General features: G+C 40.7%; 3 protein-coding genes across 7 annotated transcripts; 2 read left to right on the top strand and 1 right to left on the bottom strand.

Moving 5' to 3' along the window:
* The first annotated feature begins 876 nt into the window (after window positions 1-876).
* Window positions 877-3412, top strand: LOC138137906 (uncharacterized). The gene is made up of 4 exons (XM_069057504.1): window positions 877-2045; window positions 2098-2531; window positions 2585-3121; window positions 3172-3412. The coding sequence occupies exons 1-4, from the start codon at window positions 1805-1807 to the stop codon at window positions 3331-3333; spliced, it is 1374 nt and encodes a 457-aa protein (XP_068913605.1). The 5' UTR covers window positions 877-1804; the 3' UTR covers window positions 3334-3412.
* Window positions 3369-4082, bottom strand: LOC138137907 (uncharacterized). The gene is made up of 2 exons (XM_069057505.1): window positions 3661-4082; window positions 3369-3614 (listed from the first exon to the last, which is right to left on the bottom strand). Exons 1-2 carry the CDS (start codon window positions 3931-3933, stop codon window positions 3417-3419), a joined length of 471 nt encoding a protein of 156 aa, XP_068913606.1. The 5' UTR covers window positions 3934-4082; the 3' UTR covers window positions 3369-3416.
* A 459-nt stretch (window positions 4083-4541) lies between these two features.
* Window positions 4542-25700, top strand: Axn (protein axin). Of its 5 annotated transcripts, none has more exons than XM_069057498.1 (11): window positions 4542-4795; window positions 20311-20591; window positions 20651-20930; window positions 21704-21899; window positions 21956-22133; window positions 22186-22306; window positions 22419-22562; window positions 23042-23279; window positions 23331-24085; window positions 24263-24481; window positions 24543-25700. In XM_069057498.1, exons 2-11 carry the CDS (start codon window positions 20405-20407, stop codon window positions 24667-24669), a joined length of 2445 nt encoding a protein of 814 aa, XP_068913599.1. In that variant the 5' UTR covers window positions 4542-4795; window positions 20311-20404; the 3' UTR covers window positions 24670-25700. The 5 variants fall into 5 exon arrangements, with proteins under 5 accessions (XP_068913599.1, XP_068913603.1, XP_068913604.1 ...); XM_069057502.1 differs by having other exon boundaries at window positions 24247-24481; XM_069057499.1 differs by lacking the exon at window positions 4542-4795 and adding an exon at window positions 13959-14095.
* Window positions 25701-27213: the final 1513 nt, after the last annotated feature.

The raw sequence follows: 27213 nt of genomic DNA, 5'->3' as shown, positions 1-27213 counted from the left end.
AACATCTCTTTTTATTTGATCTGTTCGCAAACATCGCCTCCCCTGATTTCTTCGGGCGTCGTGTGTTTATTAAGGGTGCTGTGAACTACTAGGCAAAATCGAGGAAAATTGTGCAAACGGCGATCGTGTTTCAGCCCACATTTTTAACTTTGAAAAAGCGGTCTACATATTGGTAATATCTGTATCAGTAAGGTGACAATGAATTTTTTTTTTAAATATTTGTATATTTGAAAAAAACCGTATTATTGCTAAAAACGGGAATCGTCATAACGCCCTCGAAAATAAGATTTTTATATTGAAATTACACTCAATGTGTAGCTGTTAATGTTACCTATTCACCTACAATCGTATATTTTTGTGATATTTTGTAAGCAAAGATAGCACCTTCAGGAATACTTTTGATTTGGCTTTGTAGGGACACTGTTCACATTCCAACCACTTAACCTCGTCGAAAGACGTGTGTTTACAGTACACGTGCCGACTTATCCCCGCTTTATATTTCGACGTAAATTCACAATGGGGGCACTGAAATGTGATGCTAACATCGTTTGTTAGGCATGTGCCCCGCTAAGTCGACGTTGTCTGTCGTTTTGTACGGGCACTGTACGCACTTTAACTCGACGCTTGTCGCGCCCCCAAGGACGTGACCTCGCAATCTCCTCTTGGACTTGCCTCTGAACTTGCACTGCACACATTTGAACCACTTAACCTCACTTTCGTATTTGTTATTTATGTGGGATTTCAGAAGCAGTATGGATTTACCTCTATAATCGCACTTGTGGCACTTGAATTGTTTGTTTTGTCCATCAGCGTGTTTGGTTTGGAGGTGGTCACCTAAGAGGTTGCTGTTTTTCGCTCTGAACGAGCAAAGTTCACATTCTAACCAAATGTCTGTGTGTTTTTTGAGAACGTGTTGGGCGAAATGCGATTTGTATTCGCTTTGGTAGGGACAATGAGCACACTTCAGGATTTTTTCTCTGTTTATTCGCAGTTCAGGGTGCTTTTTCTCTATATGATTTAACAGGCAGCCCCCGATTTTTGTTTTGAAGGGACAAGAAGAGCATTTGAAACCGTCTGGGGTCCACTTAAAGGCAAAGTGTTCAGCTTTTAATTCAGCAATGGTAGAATTGTCAAGAGAAAACTTTTCGTCAAGCTGAGGGTCCACCTTAGAAGCGCCTTCTGGAGACGTCAGTGGTGTCACTTCACAACCACCGAATGTCTCAAATGACTCCGTTTTTATTGTATCCAGATTTGTTTAACACCGTTTTGCGTAAGCACCAGTTTTTTTTTATGGGTACTGTTCATTTTTTATTTAATTCTAATTTACATAAATTAGTATCAAAACGAATTTCTTATGCAATTCTAGGTATAATAAATACTCATAGTGCATTTTTTTGCTATTTTGTATTACTTAAATTGACAAATATTTTTAAGGTTATAATAAAATGTCAATGTCAACAAATAAACGTCAAATAATTCCCATAGAGTTAAGAAAATTAGATGGCTGTCGTTCGTTGGAGATAATTGGCGCATGATTTAAAATGAATATCTATGGCTTTTCTGTGGAAATGAATTTTAATTTGCATTAATTTGGATATCAAGTGGCATTCGCGTGTCTCGTCAGTCATTCTAAAATGTTGGAAAAGTCGGAATAAGCTTGCCTGTCATTTCGATCAATTTATTGAAAATGCTAGTGTTGATTATTCCTCTCCAAGTATTAATTTTGGTAACTTGGTTTAACATCCTGATCATTTCGCTTTGCCTTTGTTTGTTTTAATTCTAAAAAAATTCAAAATTCTCCGTGATGTCGATGCGTCGTGTACCCTCGAAAACTGGTTCCAAGGACCAGGTGGGAAAAAGAGCGTCGGTTTCAAAAAGTCAAGCTTCAGCCAAATCTTCAGCCTCTTCCAAAGCTCAAATCTCGGCTAGATCTTCGGCCTCATCTAAAGCTCAAGTGTCAGTTGCACCATCTACATCGACCACCAAGAAAGAAAAAGAATTCTCATTGCCAGCTCTCAGTATAATTCACAAGCCCAAAGTCACAGGTGAGACAGCGAAAACAACTAAAACTCGTCTCAGCTGTGAGATTGTTGACAGAATCGGAACTCGAAAGACTCAAGAAGAGGACAATTCGCAGACATGCACCTCCGGGTGAGGATCTCAAGCACATCAAAATAATTTTGAGGAGCCTCAAGGGTCAGCCCACCACTGTCCAGGAGTTTATATCGCTGATCGCACCTTCTACTGGAGACAACGGGGCTATCTTGCGGACAGTTATGAATGACGATCTCAATTCTTTCAGGAAACTTGCCAGAAAAGTCTACGAAACAATCACGCAAGACAACAGCGACGTCCTCCTCAACCAACAGTTGCAACTTGCAGAATACTACAAAGAGAAGAAGAGTCTCCTCCATTACAGAATGATGAAGAACATCGAAGAAATCTTCATGATGGCCCCCAATTTTGATTTTGAACGCTACGCTCTAGAAAAAGAGAAGTACCTGTTGGAACTGTTTCCTATTCCAGAAGAAGTATTGTTTTTGTTAATTTCGAGTACCTACTCTTCTGACAATTGTTCTTTTAGTTGAACATAGAGCCTGAAGAAATGGAAATGATGAAACGTCAAGCCGCGTTCCATCGCCTCCAGTGGCTGCGATCAGAAGGCGAGCGTCTCAATGAGGAGAACAACAGTCTGAAGAAACGTTTGGCCCAATTGAAACACTTGCACAAAGAAGAACAGCTGAAGATGATGCAGGTCGAGAAAGCGGCCGAAGCCAAGAAGGAAGCACTAGAAGCGACGCAAGCCGAGAAAGCAGAAAAGTTAGAAATGCTGAACCAGTCGTTGGAGAAATCGATAATTTCCCAAGAGGCATCGATGAGAGAAACCAAGGATGCAATTCTGCTGGAGCCGGTGCATCCAAAGACGGGAGCCGTGAAGAAGAAGAAATCTACGGGTGCTGTGAGGAAGAAGAAGAGACCGGCCTGGAATGAACAAGCCGCCAAAGAAATCGACGCCCAAGCAATTGAAGAAAGTCGTGCCGCTGAAACTGCAAAGATAACTTCACCCTTCCACTTCTCCCCCATCAAGACGCCGCCCCCGAAGTCCAGCGGGCCCAAAGAAGTAGTATTGTCTCGTTGTTTGTGTTTTGATATGACAATGTTCTGTTCCAGCGTTCACCGTTCCATTATTCACCCACCGAATCCCCGGCCGGTGCCTACTACGTCAGTCCCCAGAGACAAGTCGCTTCAGCGCCGCAGCCACAGTCAAGCGAGCCCCAACGACGCGGCAGGAGGGCGGCGGCCCCGCGCGACTCCTGGGGCGGGTTTTACTGACGTAGGTAACATCTTCACAACAAACACGAACAAAATAAAATAAACGCTTTATTGATAAATAAATTGTGTTGTGGTGAAAGGGTTTATTCCTCTGGTTCTGGTTTTCTGGCGACGACAGCCAAGTAGCAAAAGGCGCCGCACCTGGGGATGGGTTGGGCCGCCAAGAATGCTCCTCCGTCGGGGGAGTTTTCGTAAATCAGCGGTTTCTTCCCGCCTTCTCCGTTTTCAACCTTTTCAAAAATACCAGCCTCGGCGTCGGCATCAGCTTCGGCTCCCCCGGGCTGAAATCTCGTTAGCAAACGGTCACACTCGCTCCCGGCGACTTACCAAGAGGTGGGCGATCGACGGCAGCGGTTTCTGCGGAGGGTTCTCGTTGAAGGGCGGCTGCAACTCTCCCTGCTGGATGTTTACGATCAAGTAGTACATGAAGTCGTTTCGCAGACGGATCTCGTTGGCGGTTCGGTTACAAGTACTCAACTTCTTCATCCATCGGGTGGCTCGCGTTTTGTCCTCATGTTTCGCTAAGTTGCTGAGGAGGGTCTTGGCTATGAAGAGGTTGTAGTTAAAATCGTAATTTAGATTTTCCAACGTATCGGACATTTTTTGGACTTTTGCACGGAAATATTTGACGTTAACTGACACTGCCGGAAAATGTCATCTCTTTCGGCTGACGTGATTATTTCATCGATTTCAATGTAACGAAAATTGTCACCAGAAAAATCTCCTACGGCGTCGTAAACCTTCTCTTCAACACAAAGCTGATAAAACGCTTCTGGTTATCTGGTTAATACGCATTAAGCAAATAGAAAAGATTATTATACAATTCTCGCAACCAACGAGGTATTTTTGAGTCATGTAGTGTTATGCGAGAGTCTACGTTGTTGTTACCAATGTTTTTTGTATTTAAAAAAGAAAAATATTTTTGGCATTAGTGATTTGTTAAAAGTTGTGCGGTATGCAACCCCCTCCGCACGTCTGTTTATAGGGTTATCTACATAACAATTGAGTGTTATGTAATGTCGCCATGAAAGGAACAAATGTTGATGAATTATGTAAAAAGAAGAAATGTGGATTACTTCTGGTGGTTTTTATGGCCAGGGTTGTTAAAAAACATTTGTAAAATTTTGAAAGTGGCAGCCCCTCGTGTGCTGGTTTTCTATTGGCTGTGGAGAGCTGATTAGTTCAACAGTTGGCATGTTGGTGGCGCCATCCCTCATTCACTCTCATGGCATGGCGGCCTCAGCTTATTCGTGATTAAAAAGTGCTTCTTTAAAGTTTCTTTAGTTGTTATTATTAAAAACTAGCGTTAATTTCCCGGTTCGTTGTACAACAGCACGCGTTTCAGTTCCTCCAGTTTCGCAGTTCGCCACCCCCGACAAAATGTTCCAGTGCTGAAATAATGTGTTGTGTTTATGTTTTCCGTACAAAAATAACATTCGGATTTTTACCACACGCCGAAAAGGTGAGTGAATTTCCCGAGTTTCCGTCGAGTTAGAGGGTCCACTCGGCGGCGGCGTCGTTTTCCGTGCGAAAATCGCCGCAGGAAAAGTTTCACGCCACTTTAATTCTGTTTAGTAATGTTAGGTTATAAGAGCACAGGGACGGCTCGGGGCGACGAATCCATCACGGGCCCTCCCGGAGGAAATTGCACCGGAGTAATTGTTGTAAAGGCGACAATTGTGTCGTTATTATGCAAAACAGAACGAGAATGGAAATTAGACATGCGATCGTTATTGCGGCCGCCGCACAGTAATTTTATGGCTTGTTTGTGCGTTATTTATGGTGGAAGTGAACAAAGAGTTAATTGCTTATAATTAGAGTGTTGCAGAGGCGAAAAATCGATGGTCGAGCGAGTATTGGGGCCCGATCAGGACCGGACGTGCCGTCTCCCTGACGGGACAATTCGCCGCGATCAAGGCGACGATTTTCCGGTCGTCGCGACGTTCCAAGAACGGGCAAAGCGCCATTGTAAAAATTACAAAAGACATTTTCTGATAAAGTCATAATAAAGATAATTTCGCGTTATTGATTGATTGGCGATTACCTGTGGCGCTTGTTTACAAAATGCCGGCTTCGAAGGAATCTGTCGGATCATGTGTTTTTCACAACAATCGCAAACATAAAGATATTGTAAGCGCCACTCGTATTGTACTCCAGGGGTCAGCAATTACGAAAGACTTCCCTGTCGAAAATAGCATCGAAACAGATAAGAAAATTGCGACACTCGTGACGCGGGAATTGAAAAATGCAATTTTTTTCTTAAAATTTTTTTCCAGGTAAGAACGCCCTGAAACTAGAACGAACAAGTGGGTTGAGCAAAGAGTTGATTAAAGTTGATTTATGGTTGTCGAGACGTTCAAGAGGATGTTTCGAAAGCGTTTGCGTTTTGAGGGATTTGCATAACGTAATCGAACAAGAATATAAATATTTGATTTTTACGAAGATAAGAATTTGAGGGTTATTTGATTAATGAACTGACTTTAAAAGTTACTTATCGCATTAGTAGGGTTATTAAGCGTTTGAGATTATCGAAGTGGTAGAAAATCTGTTTGAAAGAATTATGTAATATCGTTCCTTAAAAATAAAATTTTGATTGTGTGGAAGATAATCGAGGGATGGGATGACGAGAGATAAGAAGGAATGATATGATATGACGTAGATCAAGTAAACACGATCAGATGCAAATTCTCGAGGAATGGTGAAAAGTGCTAAACGTTTCTCGTAAGTTTTGAGAGTAACTCCTTTTGAATAAATTAGAAAAATTAAAAACTATATGTAGTAGGACTCTGAAGCAATAAAAAAATATTGTGGCAAAATATAACTTTCATACAAAATTTTTCATATTGTGCTCTTTTTTCGTCAACTTCGTTTACAACACAACAAAAATCTGACGAATAAATACGTTTTTTTAAATATCTATGGTTTATTTCTTTTAAATTATTTTTGCTGTACAGACGACATGAAACAGTTGTACTAAAAAAAATTGCATTTCACTGGTTTAGCATCCAACTTTCTCTTTCCTGACGAACGGACGTGTTTAAAAAAATTAAGCAAATTTTAGAAAAGAGGAAATTTTAGTACATCCTTTCACGTACAAATTTATCAAAGTATCTTGAACAATTTAATACTATTGAAGCAGCCCCTTACAGAAAAATTTCTAATACGCGGAATAAACGTAAAGATAATTCTTCAATTAGTGAAGACTATGAAGCATTCTAAAAATTTGTAAAACAATACATATTTACTATTCGAACCCTAAAGTAATCGCAAAGTGGTCTTTTTTGGTACTTCCTGGAAGAAATTGTAAATTACATTTCTCATGATTTTTTCCTCCAACTTGAACCATAAATCAATAAAGGTCAGCCAAATAAGCACATTTATTATAGTAATTATTTTCTCATTATTTTTGGGGTGTAGAAGTCGAAGAAGCAGTTATTCAAGAACCAAACTCTTTTCGGAGTAAAGTAGAAAATTTGCATTTCGCAGGTAGGACATCCAACTTTCTCCTTTTTGACGAGACATGGGGTTGTTTAAAGATTGTAAAAATAAATTTTATTGGACTCCTTCAGATGCAAATCGTTTTATTAAATGCAATGCAATGCTGAATTGCCATATAAACGTAAAGATAAGTCTTCAATTTGTGAAGACTATTAGCGTTGAAAAAGAATTACCTAAGTTTTTGTAATTATTTTCTCATTACTGTTGATTTACAAACAACGAAGAAACAGTTATTCAAGAAAATTTTCAGTTCTTCGATATGGCATCCGACTTCCTCTTTTGTAACGACGACGTAAGGGGTTGTTATATAACAAATTTTAGAAAAGAATAAGTTTTATTAACCACCTTCAGAAAGAAATGATTTTATTTTAAACAATCTTGCAACGTTAACCAATTTAATATTGTTTAAATCGTGTTATGCCGGCCAAAAAATTTTGGCCGTCATTGTCTGTCAATTCAAAAAAAAAATAATTAATCCGTACTTTATTGTCATCATGATTACCGTCTTGATTATGAACGTTATTTTTTGGGTGGTAAATTTCAAAACTCAAAATTATTTTGTCATTTCTACTACACAGAACGTTTACCTCAGATTATCTATGTACGATTGCTCTAATTTTGTTCATTCATGTCGGATTTTTGGAATATCTGGGCTTCAAGCAGTTTAAATTGATTGTCAAAATGACAAGAATCGAAAGTGGGGTTACGATTCCTAAAGGTTTATTTACACTTTACTTGAATGTCAAGAAAGTGACGGCCAAAATTTTTTGGCCGCCATAGTACAATCGCGGCCATCCAAAAGTGAACGATAGCTTGCGAAAATTTCCGTATTTTTCGTTAGATTAAATTAGGCTTTATTCATTGGCGTTCGTACAGCAGGAAGATGCAAGTCTTACTGCAATGTAATTCCTTCGCCACAGCAGCCAACGACCATTTTTCTTCTTGCTTTGGAATACTAGGGGTCTGAATCGTAGTGAGATGTCGTGGCATTTAAAAAAAATAGTTTGAATCATTTTTTTAACGCTAGTGTCAAACTGTGACATTTTAGAACGCCTATGATTTCAAGTAAAAATCAAACTATGAAATAAAAACGTTCACTTTTGGATGGCCGCGATAGTACCTTGCAAAGAAAAATTACTGAAGTACCCGATAAATGTAAAGGTTATTTTATTGAAATACACAAACTAGCAATGTTTATGTGACATATGTATTTAAGTCGTCCTTCGCATAAAAGTTTCTGAAATATTCGATAAATGTAAGAATAAGTCGTCAATTGGTAAGACTGAAGCATTTAAAAAAATGTAAGCATTTAATAGTCGAACACTAAAACAGTCCCAAACTTGGTTTATTTTGGTAATTCTTAAATGAAAAATGTTTCTTTCGTAACTGACATTTCTCATAATTTTTGTGCTGTAGTGTCAACTACATTAATAAAACAATAAAAATCTGACAGTTCCTTATCATCAGAATTAAAATACGGATAAGTAGTTGAGTAGTTCTATTTAAACATATTTAAGCTAAGTGTAAAAACCTTACTTAATTTTATTTAAATATTTCAAGTTAAGTACAAAAACCCAGTCTTAAATGTATTTAAATTAAGTACTCGTACTTTGCCGCTGACGTAAAGAGTTTTATCGTAGCGCATCTATTAGCGAAATATTTTTAAATCACTATAAACCAGTGGTTCTCAACATTTTTATCCCACTAATGTTTTCATATTGCTTTTTAGAATTACGATGACGGTGTGTGATCATTTGGTTATGACTTCCTTCGTTAACTTGTATTTTTCTTTATGTCCCGCATTCCGAGCTAAATCGTGGAGTGTGGGATATTGCTTTACAAAAACAACGCATTTTTTTCGGTGCAATTGTTAAAAATGTGTCGGCAAAATTCCGGCCGGAGTCAGACGAGAAGACTCCTATTTTGATGTGTTCCGAGTAAATATGTACCAACTGCAACAAACTTGATGCGTGCGTTCGTAAAGATTGTGAAGGGTGTCGACGCGAAACCTAAATCTGAACAGAAAGCCAATTAGTCTTCGATCCGGCCAAGACGTGAAAGTAACATTTAATGATGGACATCAAGGCACATGATTTGGGATCCCGCTACCGGGGGTGCCGCCGCCTCCAACGACAAAACTCTGTGTGCCACCAAAAAGCGGTCAAATCCGGCCAGTTCGTTGACGTCCCGATTCGCTCGCGATAGCAGCAGAATAAGCGTTGGGTGCGAGACGAGATAATCGCGGTGGGCCGCGTGTGTCAATCCGGCGAGTTGACCGAAAGTCGCGATAAACCGTGCAGAGGTTACGGATTAGGGAAGGTTCAATAATCACTCGGCGCAAACATCAAGATTAGAAAGTGGCCGAGACTGGCCGAACACGGTTGCGTAACAACCGAAGAAAATTCAAATCGCCGTCACGTGACCGCCAATAAAAACCGACATAATGACTTTAATGAGCCGTCGGCTGTTACGTTGGCAATATGTGTAAACCGTTAATCACGGCACACCGCGACCGGATCATGGCGGCGAGCGCTTCCTTTAATTAGTTAATTAACCGGTCGATCTTGGCCAATCGTCGATCACGTGCACGGCCGTTGCTGTCGATTCTTCGGCGGAAATCGACGGCGGCCGCAATCAAGTCGACGTTCGTTTCCCCGATGGGAAAAACAAAAGCCGAACGATCCGTCACGCCGCCGACATCTGCCGTGCACGGAAGACCGCTCCGGCATCGATCAAGCGTTCGCTTGTCAACCGCACTCGGGAAAATTTCCAGGATCGAGTCGTCTAGGTGTGTAATTGTCTTCCACGGCGCACTTTTCGCCATTCTCCACCCCCGGCGGCCATCAAATATTCAGCGAACACGCGAACCGCATCAGGACGGTTGAACGGCACGCGACCTTGACTGGCGGCGTATTTTTCTGTCGGGGTGCAAGGATCGAGTGGACGGGGGCCGCGCCGCCCCCGCCGCCTCGACAAACACCTTCCGCAAAGCGGTCGGCGACGTCAAAGGTGCCGCCGTCATCAAACAACGGCGAATCGCGGCATCTTTTCACGTTCTATCCCCGTCTCTGTCGGTGTGTGTGTGTGTGTGTGGACTTAAAAATTATAAACTGGCTCGCTTTGACGGGCGCGACGTTTGTTCATTTTTTTTCTTCTTTTTCTCTAAACGAGTTTTGTTGACTTTCGTCGGCGAGGGTGCGCCACTGGCGAGTTTCGGCACGCCACTGGCGCCGGGTTTCGCGACGAGGGGAGGAAAGTAAACAGGATGAATAAAAAAGAAATCGAGGTAATACACGGAACAAAAGAAGTGAATTGCTGCGTCATCTTACTATTGAGTTTTTTTATTATGTCCGAGACTTTTTTTATCCACTTCATTCTTAATCCTCCGTATCTGTGCCGGGGGAATTTCCGGTGTAAAGAAAGTGAAAAGTGCGCTGGCGGTCAAATCAAATCGGTGGATTTTTTTATTATTACATATTACATATTTTGTTGTCGGGTCGATGGAGGAGGTCGTGTTTGCGACGAGCTGTTCAAAAAGGATCGAGTAGGATGGAATTTGCGATTGTTTTAAATTGTTCGGTTCTGGAGTAGGCCGCGATACAAATAAGTGTTCGATTCTATAAATACATGTCAATAAGTTTATTACGAGTTGATGGAGACACTGTCAAGTGATTCACTCGAGTTATTTCCCGATAACGAGTCCATTGAATACCATTTCGAGTTGTGTAAAATAAAGTTCTTAATAATAATAACAATGGTGACAATACCTAGTACATTTTTTATCTTTTAATCATTAAACGATGTTCAAAAATCAAGAATAAACAACCAACGATGTCTACATCCGTGTTATCAAAATTTTGTTCAAGGTCGGAACAGTTGGCCGTGAAAAGATAATTTTGTAGTATATTTTTTTATCATGTTGTGTTCTGGTCCTTGACAGATCCGTGCTATCAAAAAAATTAGTCAAAGTAGGCTGTGAAAAAAAACGTGGGTCTTAATTCATTTTGTCATTTGCCTTAGACCTGGATGGAGATGCTTCCATAATTTCCTGGCTGTTCTTTTGTAAGGTACCGATTTTTCTTTCGACTCTTCTGTTTTCTTTAAATAATAATTAAACAGTTTTCTTTCCAACTTGATAAGCGTCATCATTAGAATGGTCGGCTGTTTTGGCGCAAATCTTCCAGAAATTCTTCGTAACAGGCAACAAAATTATATTTAAGAAAGGACATGCGTGCCTTGGTCCATAGTCAACTTTAACTACTTTTTCTTTTATCTCATTGGAATACTGGTATAACTTTCGGAAAATTTTGTATGACAAAAAATTACCAGAGTTTCTTGAGTTGACCGAATACTAATCTTCATTATTCCAAAAGCAATTTTCAGTTTGACGAAGATAATAGAGCGATAATGCTATTAATAATTCTATTTTAAATATGTATAATAATCTGAATTGTAAAAATACTGGACTCGATGTACACCCTTGCGGGACTCTTTTATTTTCGCACGTGTTACATATCATCAAAAGTGTTACAATTTATTAGTATCTGCCTTTTTTGTTGTAAAAACCATAAGTCAAAACACACATCTCTCTTCTTTTTTACAATGTTGTCTCGAATCTGACACTAACTTGTATACATTTTTTGTATGCTCTGATGACGTAACAGATTATTTTCGGAATGAGATAGAATTTTTAAGAATCGCCACCCACCAGGGGTCATCGCTGACCCCAGTTACAGAAAAACCCAAAGAGAGATATGATAAGGTTTTAATTATTTTCATATCACTTTACTCCCAACAACTGCTTTATTTAATATAAATTCGCAAAAGTTTTTGAGATGCCTAATTCCGTTTATTTTATTCTGGACTCCTGGTGAGTGCTAAAATTTGCACTTCAAATTTTTTAATTATGTGATTACAAAGTACTCATAAAGGAGTGATTTTTCTGGATGCTGCGACATAACTTCTAACCAGTGATAACCAAAAACAAACGAGAAGCTTTGTGTTTTGTGTTTCAAGAACAATAATTTATTTGCAAAGTACGAGCATGTACCTCTATTCGGAAAAAAGTGTACTTGTCTGTATCAATTTTGAATTTGAAGATACTGAATCAGATTAGATTTGATCTCGTTTGTTACTATCTTTTCGGTTATTATATAATTTAAAAAAATAATGTTTGTTGCAAAGATTATTCCATGTTTTTTTTCATATTTAAAGATACATTCATGTGTGTGTAAAATATTTCACTTGCTGTATTCGTAGAAATAAGATTTTTTTAACGTATTCTTTCATATTTTCTATAAAAAATATAGCAGAACCCGGTTTTATGCTGTCGGGTCAGATTCGACCCCAAACGGACAGTGTTGTTAGGTGGTCACAGTTTAATTTCAATATTTTTGATTTTTAATTCTTTTTCTCCCGAAAGTGGACTAGATTTTTGCCAAGTGTCAAGGTTGTAGTGATTTTTTCCAAAAACGCTTTTCGTTTGAAGTTGATTTTTCGTTTTTATTATTAAAATTAGCCGGAATCCGTCTGACAACAACTTGTTGGTGGCCAACTTGCAGTAATCACCGCCCTCGCCTCTTTATTATTCTGTCCCCTTAAAAGCCGCTTCACATTGTGGCCGCCTCAAATTCGCTCGACTCCCGAATTCGAATCGGAGCCTCTTCGGTCATAAACCTGTCGAAGATTTCCACAATATTGTTTCGAAAAGACGTCGGTCCGCCCCCCAGACCGTCGGATTAGGCCCTCGCCCATAATAAAAGCACAAACTGGCATCGGTCCATCGGTGTGTGAGCTGTTTTCTTTTTTTCCTTCCCAGAATCGGTCCTTTTGCCGGCTTCTCTTCGCACCGTCCGTCCTCTTCCCTTCCGCAAAGGTCGCACTAGCGCCGTCTTCGTCTCGCCATCAAACCTACCGAAAGTCCGGCCGCCACCAACTGTCTGAGCCGTAATTATACAGGTACGCGAGTAAATTGCCCCCGCGGTCTTATCACGTATTTATTAATACTAGGAAACGGGTTCGGAACAGGGCCAACAACCCTCGACCGGTCGAGGGAATAATACGAAAGAAATTGGGGAGTTCGACGGCGAAGGGCAAGAATTCCACTGTTGGGTCATGGCGAGGAGGTGGAATTAACGTCCGATTAATGGCAATATCTTGGAAAGGGGTTGGTTTTGTCGTCACCAACAACGTTGCTGATAAACCGCAGCAAAATGAATGCATGGTAAAAATAATAAATGCTATATACCTAATAGCGAGTAAAATAAATTGAAGTTCATTCGTGCAAATTAATTTGGTTTAACAAGGGTGTACCGCAAAATATTGTACGACTTCCTTTTACTTTATCGACAAAATAATCTTCACTTCAAATCGTTCGTTTGTGCGTCACTAAATTACAATTGTAAATTTTATGGGGAAAACGCAAAGAATACTATACAGGTTGTTCTTGAAATACACGTACAAAATAATTCTAAGCTGTCGGGGGTTCTAAAAAGGTTCAGCAAATCGTTTTTTGATCATCTCAAATGATGGGGATAAATTTTAACATCCAACCAGGAGTTTTTGTATTTGGACTTCTTACGCATCGTTTTTTTTTTCGTAAGTGCATTTAAAAAAATATCTATTACTACGATTTTGTTGAAAATGTCGTAAAGGTGTGCTTGTCTAGGTGTTGGAGTTGGCGATATTTTTGTGATAATTTTCAACCAGTGGTGGCTCGTGCAGACAATTCTAAATACATGTACGTAGGGTCGTCTCAGGTGCGAAAGTACAATTGTCGTAAATGTGCGCGGCAAACGAGTTTCAGTTGTCTTTATGTCGTTAATGTCAACACTGGTCTAGTCAGTAGCGTCGGTGAGTCAGAGGGTGAATCGTACAATTCTCTGTTGTGAAGTGGTTGGTGTTTGTGTTCCGTGAGATTTTCTTGTGTTAGTTCTTGGACTGTTATGACTAACATCTCCTTGTTAAGAAGTATTGTTTTATCATTTTACTTTTTGTTACGCCATTGGTACAGTATTTTGCTCCGCCCATGTACTTTCGCATGAGAGATGCCTGCAGCAACGTTATAAAACTTATAAATGTGATGACTTGATGAGAGAGGCAACAAGTTTAAAGATAATACATACATAGTAAAACATTAAAAATGACAAATACAAAGTAAAATGGTAAATTATAAGTAATCGGTGAAAAAATCAAAAATGTGCAAGGAAATAATGTTGCGAGGGAAAGAAATACAAAAGTCCTCAGCTGTTCTTAATACTAGATGGTAAGTCAGTAGGGGAGTAATTTTGAAGTAGCAAAGATTTTTTCTTGAAACAGGAGCACACAAAAATTTATAAAATTGAAGTGTCTCTCTGTTTTTGCGGTATTTAAACAAATTTTCGAACTCTTTCGGTTACTTAGCAACACAGAAAACATTATACAGTTATGTAAAGGTGTTTTTTTTAAATTTGGCGTTGGAGAGTCGATTGAGAACGCACCGCTCGTGTAAAAGCGTAAGATTTAAACAGCTGATCCGTGATCCGTATAGTGCATTCACAATCGACTCTCCAACGCCAACTTCGACGCCAAATTTTAAAAAAACACCCGTTATATGTATAATGTATACTTCGTCCAGCGAGAGATTGGGAGATTTTAAATTGTATTAAATTAACCCAACACTCCAAAATGCACTAGAATACATTAATTAGAGCATAATTTCAGGGCAAAAATGTCACTGCTTGAAGGATATGTTTCAAATTTCACGTACGCTGGGGGTACTACTTTCTCCACGTAGAATTTGGTGATTTTTATGTCAAACAATCTCTCGCTGGACAAACTATAGCAGTTTTTAGAATTTTTGTCTTTCTGGTTCTCCGTTTAATTCCACGCAACTCAAAAACTCATGTTATTCTTCAAATAAAGTTTGTTGGAAAGGGAAAATTCCCGATTGTGTTTTGCCCTTTGTTTTCTCCACGATGTGACCTCAACGAGCTGCGCAGTAACGACAAATCTATGTCAAGTGTGGCGGTGTAGTGAGCACGTTTTCCTTATTTTTGTATCGTAGATATTAATGTGAACGACGTACTGTTACGGTACTATCTTGTATTTTTTTTTTACTTTTTAGTCCTCAACATCAGAAGATAAGTTTTAGCTTAATTGTTGCCTTAATTCATTTACAGTTCAAGATACGATTATGTACCATACTTCTAATTTCTTAATTGCTAATTACTTTAATTTCTTAATTTGTTAGGTTGTACTCGTTAAATAAAAATAAAAATCACAACAAACACTGAACCTCAGATACTGATCCGATAAAGTCACTTTCACCGAACTAGTGAGCATCGATTATTTTTACTTGTGCCAATTAGAATCCAATTTGTCCTGTTCGCTTTACAAACTATACAAAAATCGCCTGTCCTAATAAAAATCTGATCAAAAGTGTTTTACCACAGATTTTGTTTATTTTCAGTATGTCCTAGCTTATGAAACCTTGTAGCTCTCACTGTTGTCGAATTTAACCTCCACTTTGTGAAAGTGTCTTTGTTTTTCATTTTGTCCTCTATTTTTTAAGACATTTTTTTAACCAACTTATATCCAACATTACAAAAGAAACAAAAGACGTTTACGACAGAAAGTTATTTTCGCAACAGTGAATGATGTGTTACTTAGCTAAGCGCAACACACAATGCCTGGACATGCGTTGCTAGAAATTTTTAAAGCACTCTTGATCGAATTTGTATGTAGACACCTCACATCACAAAATGTCGTCCAAAATGTACAAAAATTAACTAAACACTGATCAATTGAAATTCAGAAGAGTTTAAACGCTCCCAAGTTAGAAACGATTATTTCTGTTTAATCAAGGTGATGTAACAAGGGTGCAGTTTAACTGTAACTGGTGATCCATCAGTGTTACTTAATTGTTACGTTACTGTTATGTACCGAAACAAATTGTCGAATTGTTCCACTCGGTGGTTTTATTTACTCGACCGCGTCAGTTGACCGCATCTTAGAATTTAATATCGGCGAAGAATCCGCACTATTTGATATTTCACCCCCGACTAGCCCCGAAATTTCCATATTTCCGTTGTAACGAATCGGCGATCGGAATGTTTTCGCACCGCCGTCCCCGGGCCCCATTCACACCGTCCATATATTTTTCGGGCATCGATATTTAATTTGTGGAGTGGTTCGTCGCCGCCGCCGCCACTCTCGACGGGACCATATTACCCACCGTAACGAAATATTCCATTGATGTTTCCGACTGACACTTTTGATGTCGCGCCGCGACTTGATGTTATTTACACAATCAATCAGATAATGTAATCTAGGTGACAGCTCACGTCAATATTGCAATAAATCGGCAAATACACCTGCACAGGTGGAAGGGGAGAGTTCGCATGTGCTAGTGTGCGTGTTGTTTTTGCCGAGGGTGGTACCGCGCCGTTCGCCTTTTGTTTCAGTACCGCTGGGTACCATCGGCGAGGGTCAGCAACCGCGGTACCACTGGCTGCCTCTGGGCTTCAAAGGAGTTGTGCCGCCCGCCATTCAACCTCGTCTCTCGCCTCGCCGTCTCTCTTCCTCTCTCGCTTCTTCCACTGCGGTTCTCTCGGCGCATTCTGTACCGTTCGACAGATGGTACCAGGGCCGTACCGAACAAAATGCTGTCGTTTTCATCGCAACGAAGATTAGAGGGGAACACGCGAGTACTTATCGATTTGCTTGTTTCGTGTAATTGCAAGATCACAAGAATTCCCACAAATTACCGTGCATCAGGAAAATTAAAGATTCGGTTGCAACAACGCATTTCTAAAGATGAATGTGGAATACAAACAAAAGGAACGACGAGATTACTAAGTACCGCTTCGACATTACTCAACCGAAAGTAATTTAAGCGCTTGCAAAAAGTACAAGGATTACGTATAATTACGTACGAGTACTTTTTGAAATAAGCGGATGAAATTAATAATAGCGGCCGTGACAGACAGTGTCAAGTTGGCATTACTGCGTTATTGATTGCTTACATTTGAGCATTACATATGTCAAAGAAGAATTTTATCTGTTTAATGTGATATTTCGAATTGTCAGCGCAATGACTATTAAAATAAAAAATATCTTCGAGTTGGCGCTTGATTGTCTTTTGTTGTCGGTGCGCCTCTTTAACTTTTAGCGCTATCTGTCATTCTGTGTTCAGAAGTGAGATTAGATTACGACAATCATCTTTATTATTATTGTTGTTATTAGTTCTACTCGTTGTTGTTATTGTTCACTTTGTCTAAAGTTATTTCTGTTTTGGAAATTTCGCTCTAAAAAATGTGGCGCCAGTAACATAACTTCACTTTTCAAAAAAAGTGACAGTTTAATATTTGCGAAGATTTATCTATATCAAGGTCAGGGTCAATGCTGACCCTTCAAATATTGTTTATCTTTCGTTGCATTTTTTTATGTTTGTCATGTACAATCATGTTCAAATAAATGTGGGACAACTGTTGTAACGTAACTCAACTTCATTTGTGCATATAAATCTGGGACAACTTCTTTCTTGGGTTTTAAATGTGACTTTGAGTTGTTAATTAATTAACATTTTATTTAAAAAATATTTCGGCTAAAATTAACAATTCAATGGTCGTTAGTTCATAGTTTACAAATACAACTGTCCCAAATTTATTTGAACATGACTGTACGTAGGCTTTAATGTTTTTTTCGAATTGTTACAGTTGAGACACGTTGTTGCTCTGTCCGGGAACTCCTTCCGGAAAAGACAAAAGTAAATTTGCATGTTTTTGAGGTTTTTTTTTTGTCTTTTTTGGACCGAATCGCATTTGAAGCAGAGTCGAGAGTTGGGGACGCTTGCGCGAGGGAAAAGTTTTCCCGCGAGTCGACTTTTCTTTTAGTCCAGTTCGTTGCGGACTTCCGTCGGAGACGATCGCAAACCCGAGACGCCTCCGCCGCCGCTTTTTCGCCCCCAGTGAAAAATTTCGTCCGCGCCAGGAGAGATGACTTTCCGAACGGTAAAACAATTGTTTTGTTGAATTTCGGTGGCGGACCGGGGGGCCGGACCGGCCCTGCTCGCTCCGGGACATTCTCTTCTCGCAGACGTCGGTCGGAGCAAACCCGCATTACTTACATACTTTATACGGAGCCATTATACCGTTTTTATGAACGTACACACGCATCGAAGACGTGCACTCTTCTTTCTTCTGTCGACTCAATTTCCATTTAAATGAATTGTTTTGCGCACGGCGAACAAAAAAAAGCCGCACACGCAGATTGGGATCAATTCCGTATAAAGTGCGTCTGGTGCGGTGCGAGATTGCGATCAATTCCGGCAAAAATGGACGTTCGGACGGCGGGCTCGGACCGACGGATTTTCGTCGGGGGCGGTAAAGATAGAGTTTCCAGTGGAAAACCGATGACCTGCATATCACGCGATCCGTTCCTGATAATTTACAATTAATCAGCCTAGGTGGCGCCTGGACAATGTATTTTTTTCAATCCCGCAGTATCATATTTCGCAATTAATGTTAATTTAACGAAACACGATAGTTGCACATTGTTAAAATTCCATCAGCCTGATAATTTTCGAGCGTAGTAATATTTGTATTTTTTCTTCTTCACTCACTCTGTACATTCGAATTGTGTCCACCTTGAAGTTGCTGTGACAAACCTTTCACCAATCAAAGTTTTCGACATTTGACATTTCACATGTCAAAATGCAACAACAAATGTCAAACGCGTCACTGTCATCCATGCAGACAATCACCGAAAGATTGTAAAACGTCAAGGAAGGAGATGAGCGAGAATCAAAACGGGTTTGTACCCCCGAGGGTTAGTTTGAGGAGTCCGTTCATTTTTTTTTTTTGTTGTTGGGCCGTCGAACGCCCTCTTTTTTCACGCCGCAGAAAATTAAGTGGTCATAACCTGAATCGGCGTTAAATTATACAGAAACTTGCCCCGTCTCACCCCCATAATAACACACGAGACCAGACGGCTATCGCTATAATTACAAGTTTCACACCGAATTATACGTTGAGGGAAAAAATTGAAAAAGAATGTTTAGTGCACTGGACTGAAATTATAATATCGTCGGTTTTTCTGCGGCTAATTTGCACTTAATTAATAGGGGCACCCGGTTTGCTCCACCGAAAAAGAAATGAATTGACAGGTATTTTTTTGTCCCAGGTGACAAACAACCGACGCGTGAAATGACCGCTTCTGCACATCTGTATAACTGGTTGCATACTCTCGCAACAAAATAATACAAAATTATATTTCTTCTTAATTACAACAATACACATTGTAATTTATTGCTCCATTGAAGCGCCTTCGATGCAACATTTTCGATTTGGCATCCCAAGTTAAGCCTCAACCCTCTAGGGTGTCAACAATTCGCAAGAATATAATTGCAACCACCCTTTTTTGTTTTGTTGTTGTTAAAAATAATCGTTTTTGTTTCAACTCTTTTCGGATGTAAATCCGCCTCCTGGAGCGCGCCAGGATGCCACGTTCGGTAACGCAACGTTTCAACAGCGCTCCTGTTTCGCACAATGGCCCCTCAATTTTGTAGTGGAGCTGAATCGATGTCTGTTGGTCTGGGCCCAGCATACTTCCCTCCACTTTTCCGCGGCCATGTCTGGGTTGTTAGCGTCGAAATTAATCCGAGGAGGCGAGCATGAAAAGACTGCAGCCCCCTTTTGTCCAAAGCTGCATCGATCGAAGAACTGGAGTGACTTTCTCTGGTTGTTCGTAGCAGCATTCGAACATTCCCCATTCGACTGTCCATCATAACGGACGCTCCAGGGCTGATCTAAGTGGCAGCTGAATGAAAGTTTATATTTTGAAATTAATATTAATCACAATAATAGGATAAGAGTGTATTGTGTGGATTGGTCGTTTCATAATAATATTTCTGTGGGGCCCCACGGCGGGTCCGGCTAGACATGGGGTATGTTTTTGCACGGTTTATGCTATTGTCTGTTGTTGTGCACGCTTGATTGAGTTTTTGGGATGGTTGCAACGAAATTGAGTTACGGTAGTAGGTATGTGATGTAATTGGATCCGGTTTTTTCTACCTGGGAATATTTTTTCTATTGTTTGCTCTTATTAAATATGATTTAATAATTTCGAATTGGGGTGTATTTTTTTTAATGCGTTGAGTGGGGCTGCGCATACACCTCTTTGTTCGAATGCTGTTTCGTATTGATCGAAGAAGGCACCACACCCTGAGGGGCACCCGCCATTGTGTGGACTTTTCGATTTTGCCCAATTGGAATATTAACTCGTGAAGCTTTCATGGACCCTCCTAAGAGATTTTTGATGCAGAATTAATTTTTTTTTTTTTTGAAACATTACCTCACGTCTCATTTTGCCTCTATTATTAACGCAGAACAAAGAAATAAATATGTATTTCAATCAAACATTACGCAATTTCTTGTTTGTTTGTTTTTGAAATTAATCAATTTGGATTAAAAAATAAATTTTCCGGTTTTTTTTTTTCAGTTTTCATGATGAAGCAGAGGCCCTCAGCGTTAAGTGAAAGACCCAGCGAGAGCACCAGTCGGAAGGAGGGCCCGCCTACGAGGCCGCTGTCAACATGAACGACCGAGACAAGCCGAGGTCCGGCGGCAAGCACATCTATGAGGGTGTCTTCGACTACACGTTGCCCAGACCCCCCGCACTGGGAGAGGAGAGAGCTTACAGCGCTTCGGAGCGGGGGCCGCCGCCACACCAGATGGACCGAACGAGGCACCACCACCAAAAGTCTTCCTCTCCAGTTCCAAGTAGTTTTCTTGCGGTATTTTATTTCTTCAAACGTATAAACGAACGGACGATTTTGCAGAAGTCACATACGAAATCGACGATGGTAGCGCTTATAGGCCTAGTTCGAGGCCCTCTTCGCGTCACGACAAACCCCAGATGTCGCCCCCGGCCTGTTTCACGTGGGCGCAGTCGTTGCACAACCTCTTGCAGGATCCGGACGGGGTCAAGTTGTTCCTGCGCTACCTCGAATTCGAAGGGCCCCAACACGCGGATACTTTGAGGTTTTGGTTCGCGTGCGAAGGTCTGAAAAAGCACGATCAGGTCGAGAATATACAAAAGCTGGTCAAACTCATCTACAAGTAAGTCTAGGACCGTCTGGCCGGTGCGAGACTCTGATTCTCCCGAAGGTTTCTTAATTTGTTACAATTCTGTTGTGAATTCGGCAAAGAAACAAGTCTTTATTATAAAATTAATTCTGAAGTATAAAAAGCCAGTTGGGGACATACAGAATAAATCGGAGTGTAGGCAACCATGAATACATCTTATAATAAATAAATACTAATATTGTTTATTGTTTTGAACATTAAAACAAATACTACAACAGCATTTCAATATATTGTGGTGTATTGATCATAAAACAAAACAATTTGTTATGGTCGTGTTCTTAACCACTTACTTCTTCAATGGTAAATAGATTATGATCTTTGAAATGTAACAAATTACAATTAAGGAAATGTGTCTAATGGCTTTGGTTTTGGTTCTTTACTTTTAAACTTCATTTTCAAATGAAATGACCTAACCTCAATTATTTTTTATATAAATTACCTATCTCTACTATAGAAACGCACAATTATTGTAGTTTTTTTTATTTATTTACGTTTAGCAAAATTGCAATAACAGTTAATTATTTAATATCTTAATAAAAAAAGAATTAAAAGGAAAAATCAGAAATGACAGAACCAGCTTTCGAGTGTATCCGCAACCACTTCTCTGTTGTTCCTGTAGCCACTGCTGTGGTCAAAGAATGTCAGAGAGTTATTGGAAAATAAAACTTTGCTTCGAATTGCTTTTTTGAATTTATTTAATCAACAAAATGTCTGCATGGGCATTTAGAAGTTTTTTTTGTTTCAAGGACGTATTTTCTGAAATCCGCTCTTCCGATCAACGACGAATTAAGAAAGCAAATAATGAAAAACCTGAAATCGCCCCAGTGCCTTGAACCCCCGATTACGTTGTTCGATGAGGCCCAGGCGCAAATCGAATGCCTAATAAATAAAACTACTTACCCAAACTTCCTTAAAAGCGATGTGTACCTGCAGTATTTACAGGTAAGTTAATACCAAAAAAAAATATATATTTTTCTGTAAACGTTTCATTTCGTCAGTCTGTCGAGAACGCGAGCAGCTGTAGTGACGACTTCAACAGCGAATCAAGCTCTTCCAGCAGCTCCGTAAGCAACAAAGACATCGGCAACTTGGCCAGCGGCATCGGACCCCTCCCGACACTCCATGAGGGCATGGAATTCAGCTTGAACTCCCAGCAGCCCTTGCTTCTAACTCCAGGTGAGTGTCGGCGAACGCCACAGGTCGCAAGAGTGTTCAGTCGAATTTTCAGGGACAACGAGCGTGAGCACCGGTTACCACACGCCAACGGTGCGCCTCACCAAAGACATGCTCTTAAGATCTCAGAAACACCGCGCCCTCGACATCCGCCCCAAATCGGAAACGTACGCGGGGTAAGTTGTGTTGGTTCGCAGAAAACGTTCCGCTTTCGAAAGCTTCGTCTTTTCGTTAACTTGAAAATTGAACGATTTTATTTTATTTTTGGTTTTGCGTGTGATTGCGTAGTTTGATATACCGAAGCAACGGGGCTCACGTCGCATACAATTCCTACAATCCGGTGTCCAGGCAAGATAGCGAAATGCAGTCGCTTAGTAGTCACTCAGACGCGAGGACCGAATCGGACAATATGTCCACCAAGGAGAGCAACATGTGAGTATTTCAGGGAAGGTTCGTGGGGGCGGTGAAGGGACACGTGTTGGCGGTGCCGTCGAACCACACTAATTCATGTTCGTAGACGGAGTCTCCGCGCAAAATTCATATTCAATTGGACACGACAAACTGTTCTGCTGTCGCAGATTGATTCAGACGAACACTTGCTGTGATCAGTCCAATTAGTGGATTTTACGCGGACGGGCTCCGGTTTTAGTAATCCGATTAATCAATTAACACTGGTCAAAGCTGTTTTGTATTTAGGGAGAGGTCTGACCCGTAACATCTTGTTTAACCGTAAGGTACAGTTGCATGATCGTCGAATAGTAGCATGAATTGCATGCTGAGTATACATGTTGATCGAATCACGATAAAATACAGGGTGTCTCAAGAAATGACAATTTGACGGTGTATTTGGGACTACCTTCAGTTCGTGGTGCCGATGATAGTTTTGTCTTGACTGTAAAATCTGTTGGTAGCGATGGCAAATCTGGTCATTCCCATCGTAAATCCGTCGAAGAACGACAGATGCGGCAGTTCGCGGCCAGAAACAAGGAGACCAACGTGAACCACTCCTTCATACCTCGCACGCAGCGGACGGACGTGATGAACAAACCCCTGCCGATGGAGGAGCACGCCGCCCTCCTCATCCAAAAGCTCGAGGAGCTGAAGAGGGAGCAGGAGAGCCAGGAGCTGCTCCACCGGAGGCTGAAAGAGGTGAGCTGGAGGAAGTTGAAGTGGGGGGGATCACAGTCGTCGATTTTTCAGGGCGAGTCCGCGGGGGTCCCCGACGACAAGCTGGGCCCGCGCGACCTCGAGACCGCCATGCGGGAGAAGCTGCAGTTCCACGACGACAACGACCAGGACATCCTCGACGAGCACGTGTCGCGCGTCTTCTCCGACCATTCGCTGGCGATATCGCCGGGGCTGGCCAGTCCGAAGGCGCCGTCGTCGCCGCCGCGGGGCCGGTGGGGACAGCCGAGGCCGCGCCGCCGCGAGAAGGACGTCTTCTCGACGTTCAGCGGCGACTCGGGCAACGTGCACGACTTCTCCGACGAGCACAGGTCGATGACGAAATCGAAGAGCATCCCCGAGTACGGTAACGAGGACCGCTTCTCGAGGGCCACATCCTGCCGCCGTTCTGCCACTAAAAAGACGTTGACGGACCTGACCGACAGCGGCGTCTCGGTCGTGTCCGACTCGGCGTCCGTCGGCGTCGTCCAGGTCGCCAAGGACAGCAGGGTGCTCACCTGGCTGATGGACTCGGACAGGAGCGGCAAGGTCGGCGGCGGCACCCACGCCCACAGCGAGATGGCCGTCAGGGAGGGCGTCAGCAGGAAGTACGCCAAGAGGTACGGGTCCAGGTCGAACTCGCTGGAGAGGAACAGCGTGACGGGGCCGGCGCAGCCTTTCATTGCCGATCCGAGCATGCCGCCGCTGCCGCTCCCCAACACCGACATACAGCTGGAGGAGATCAGGAGGAGGCTGACGGAGGACGACATCAGGACGAGGTCCAGGCAAAGGTGAGAGTCAGTCACGCAGAAAACAAAAGTCGAACCGTACGAACCGAGCTGCGAGTCGAGTTTTGTCCTTCCCGACTTGTTGACCTTGAAAATTAAATCGTCATGATTAGTGCAAAGCTGCGAGAAACTAACGAGTGAATCTGTTTTGTAAATGCTTTTAGACGATCTGTTTTGCAGATCTTCCAACAAGTACTATCCGGAAATCAGCCAAAGCGGCCAGTCCACGTTGAGGAAGACGACGAAAGGCCAAAGACCTACCTTGCCCCCGAGCGAAGACGTGACCGTCGTGGTGTTCTCGTTCTGCGACGAACAGTTCCCGTACCGGACGAAAATACCGGGATCGCAGATCACGCTCAGACAGTTCAAAGAATACTTGCCGAAGAAGGGAAACTATCGGTAAAGAAGAAAGACTCGCGTCGACTTTTCCTTTCTGACCGTTCGTGCTTTTCGTTTTCAGCTTCTTCTTCAAGACGGTGTGCGAGGATCTGAGCAATCAGGTAACCCACGAGGAGGTAAGCAACGACAGTGAAGTTCTTCCGCTGTGGGAGGGGAAAATAATGGCGCAAGTGAAGCCGATTGACTGAGTTTTTGTTACGTTTTAGATAACGTACGATGAAATTTGCAAATTGTAATTTATTTTTTATTGTTGAAATATTGTTTAATTTGGTTCGATCATTTTTATAAAATGTTATTAAAATCGACGAAAACGCAATTCGACAGGAACAGTCTGCGTCATCCATCGTTGCTTTCCGAATAGTTTTTCGATTTCCGTCGAGTCGGATCAGTTTTTGTCGTTTTTTTTTTGTCTCGTTCTATTTTTTACACTGCCACGGTATGTTGTAATTAAACGTTTTACGAAAAGAGTAAAACAAACGAAATAGTTGCACACGAAAAATAATAATGAAAATTGTATAGTGCTTTAAATTATAGTAATAAGATGCCTAACTTTGGGACTATAATTTTTTAACGAGGATCACTGACGAGTCGCCTTAAATTGTACATAGACGGTGACCGTTTTCTTTTTTCGTATGCAATAGATGTATAAGACAAGTGCCTTTTTTGAGACGTCTTAATTTGTATTCGGGTCATCTCTTCCCCTTCTCTTCAGTAATAATTGTAGAGACAATCAGAACGAAAAATGGGCAGCTGATTGCTATTTTTATTTCTAATATTAAGTTGTAACGGTTAAATGAATTAATTAGGACTAGGTCTTCATATACCTCATTTCTCTATCTCTGTTGTAGATTAATTCGGACCTATTTGTGGATTTGTTTACTTAAATTATACGTTATAAGTGTAGAACTGATTTTATATCATTAATATTGTATTTTTTGGAAAAGAAATGTCGTTGCAAACAATATAATTAATTGAATTTTAAGAGTTTTATTTATTCAAAATGTGGTCCTGGTGCGTCTAGATACTTATTTTTTTGTAGTATTTCACGTGAGGGCAGTATTTTTTTACGCAGGACTTTCACGAGGTGCCATAACCTCACACTTCGTTGTTTCAACTGACTTTAGATATGAGATTTTATTTTTACAAAACTAGTATTTGTATCTCTAGGAAACACTAATTTTCTCATGTTGTTAATGAAATACATCGATTTTTTCCTAACTGTATGCAATTTATTTCACCTCGCCAATTCCTCCCCCGAGCTGTAGAGATCTTTGATTCTCTAATGGGTCGTGACCTTGGAAATATCTGCGCGAAGGCGGAGCAATAAACCCGTGAAAAATCTGTAAATGAAAACTAAAAACGTCGACTATTTTAGCGACGCGATAATTTTTTTTTTCTTCCTTGGTATCATAAGTGAGTGTGAAATTAAAAGTAGTGTCACAACGGAACTTTTTGTGAAACTGTTTTTGGTGTTTTTTTTTATACGCGTTGCGTTGGTATTTCTGTAATAGGACCCTGGCCGGCGTCCGGCATCCACAATCCATATATCTAAACTCTGTTTGTGATTGTGAGCACAGACTAAAGATATATATTGGGTATATATGATTGTGAGGCCGATGCAGCCAAGGAGTACGGATATCCCTACTCCTTGGATGCAGCTAAGCCATAAAACGACCGAAGCGCTGACAGATTCCAGTGCGTCCAAAATATTTCATGAATAATTAATTATTAGCAGAAGAATTAATATTTCTAAGAAGATGAACTTTTTGGATTTCCTGCTCTAAAGTAACTCGTTTCACTCGCGTTTTAATCCGGCCCACTCATACCAAAAAAAGCTCAATTTACACACGAACTCGTTAAATATTAGTATATTGTATATCAAGAGTTGAAAATGAATTTTCAACACGTGGTATACACGATATTTTTCCGACGACCACAAAAAAAAAACGCTAATATTCGGTATTCCTTCAAACTTCAAATATTATTCGACAGAGCTGCGGACAAAACATACATTGGTGGCCATGGTTACTACAACTGTGTGCAATGATTTCATTGCGCACAGGCTAGAAGGTATCTGATTGGCTAACCAGTTTCATTGCACACGGGTTCGCTATTTGCATGCAATAGCCAACTTTCAATAATAGTTATTTGTGCGAATTTACGCATTTTTCATAGTGGTCGTCGGAAAATAACTATTTCGCATGGGTTTCATAACAACCAATGAGAATCAGTGGCGCGAATGTTTCAAGGTATTACCAACACAATCTATGAAACTTTGTTTACATTTTAATGTTATTGTTTGGGAATTTTGTTATCTAAGGATATTTAAAAAACTACATTCTATCAGTAGACGTAGTCTACCACTTTTTTGTACATAATAATTATTTTGTGTTGCGTAAATAAACTCAACAGTTCAATGTCAAATTTTGGCGGGAGGTTCAGCCAACCCAAAAAAAGTAAACCTCTTCTAGGGATTTCTTTTTTCTGCTAACATAATTCAACAGGTGGTGGATTTTTGATTTTGAAACAGATTATATGAACGCGTATGACCAAAAAGTCTGTAGATCAGGGTTGCCGTGGAATTAACAAACTATCTATGAAATTATTTATTTCAATTATTTTTCACATTTACTTGACAACTTTTAAGTTAGCAGGTTATAATTCAAAATGTTTCAAAGAAAACATAAATTTTTTATTATTAAATCATCCTACAGTAATGGAAATCGTGGTGA

The sequence above is a fragment of the Tenebrio molitor genome, chromosome 9, assembly GCF_963966145.1.
Source record: "Tenebrio molitor chromosome 9, icTenMoli1.1, whole genome shotgun sequence".
Taxonomy (NCBI): Eukaryota; Metazoa; Arthropoda; class Insecta; order Coleoptera; family Tenebrionidae; genus Tenebrio; species Tenebrio molitor.
This window is presented reverse-complemented; position numbering and strand designations above follow the sequence as displayed.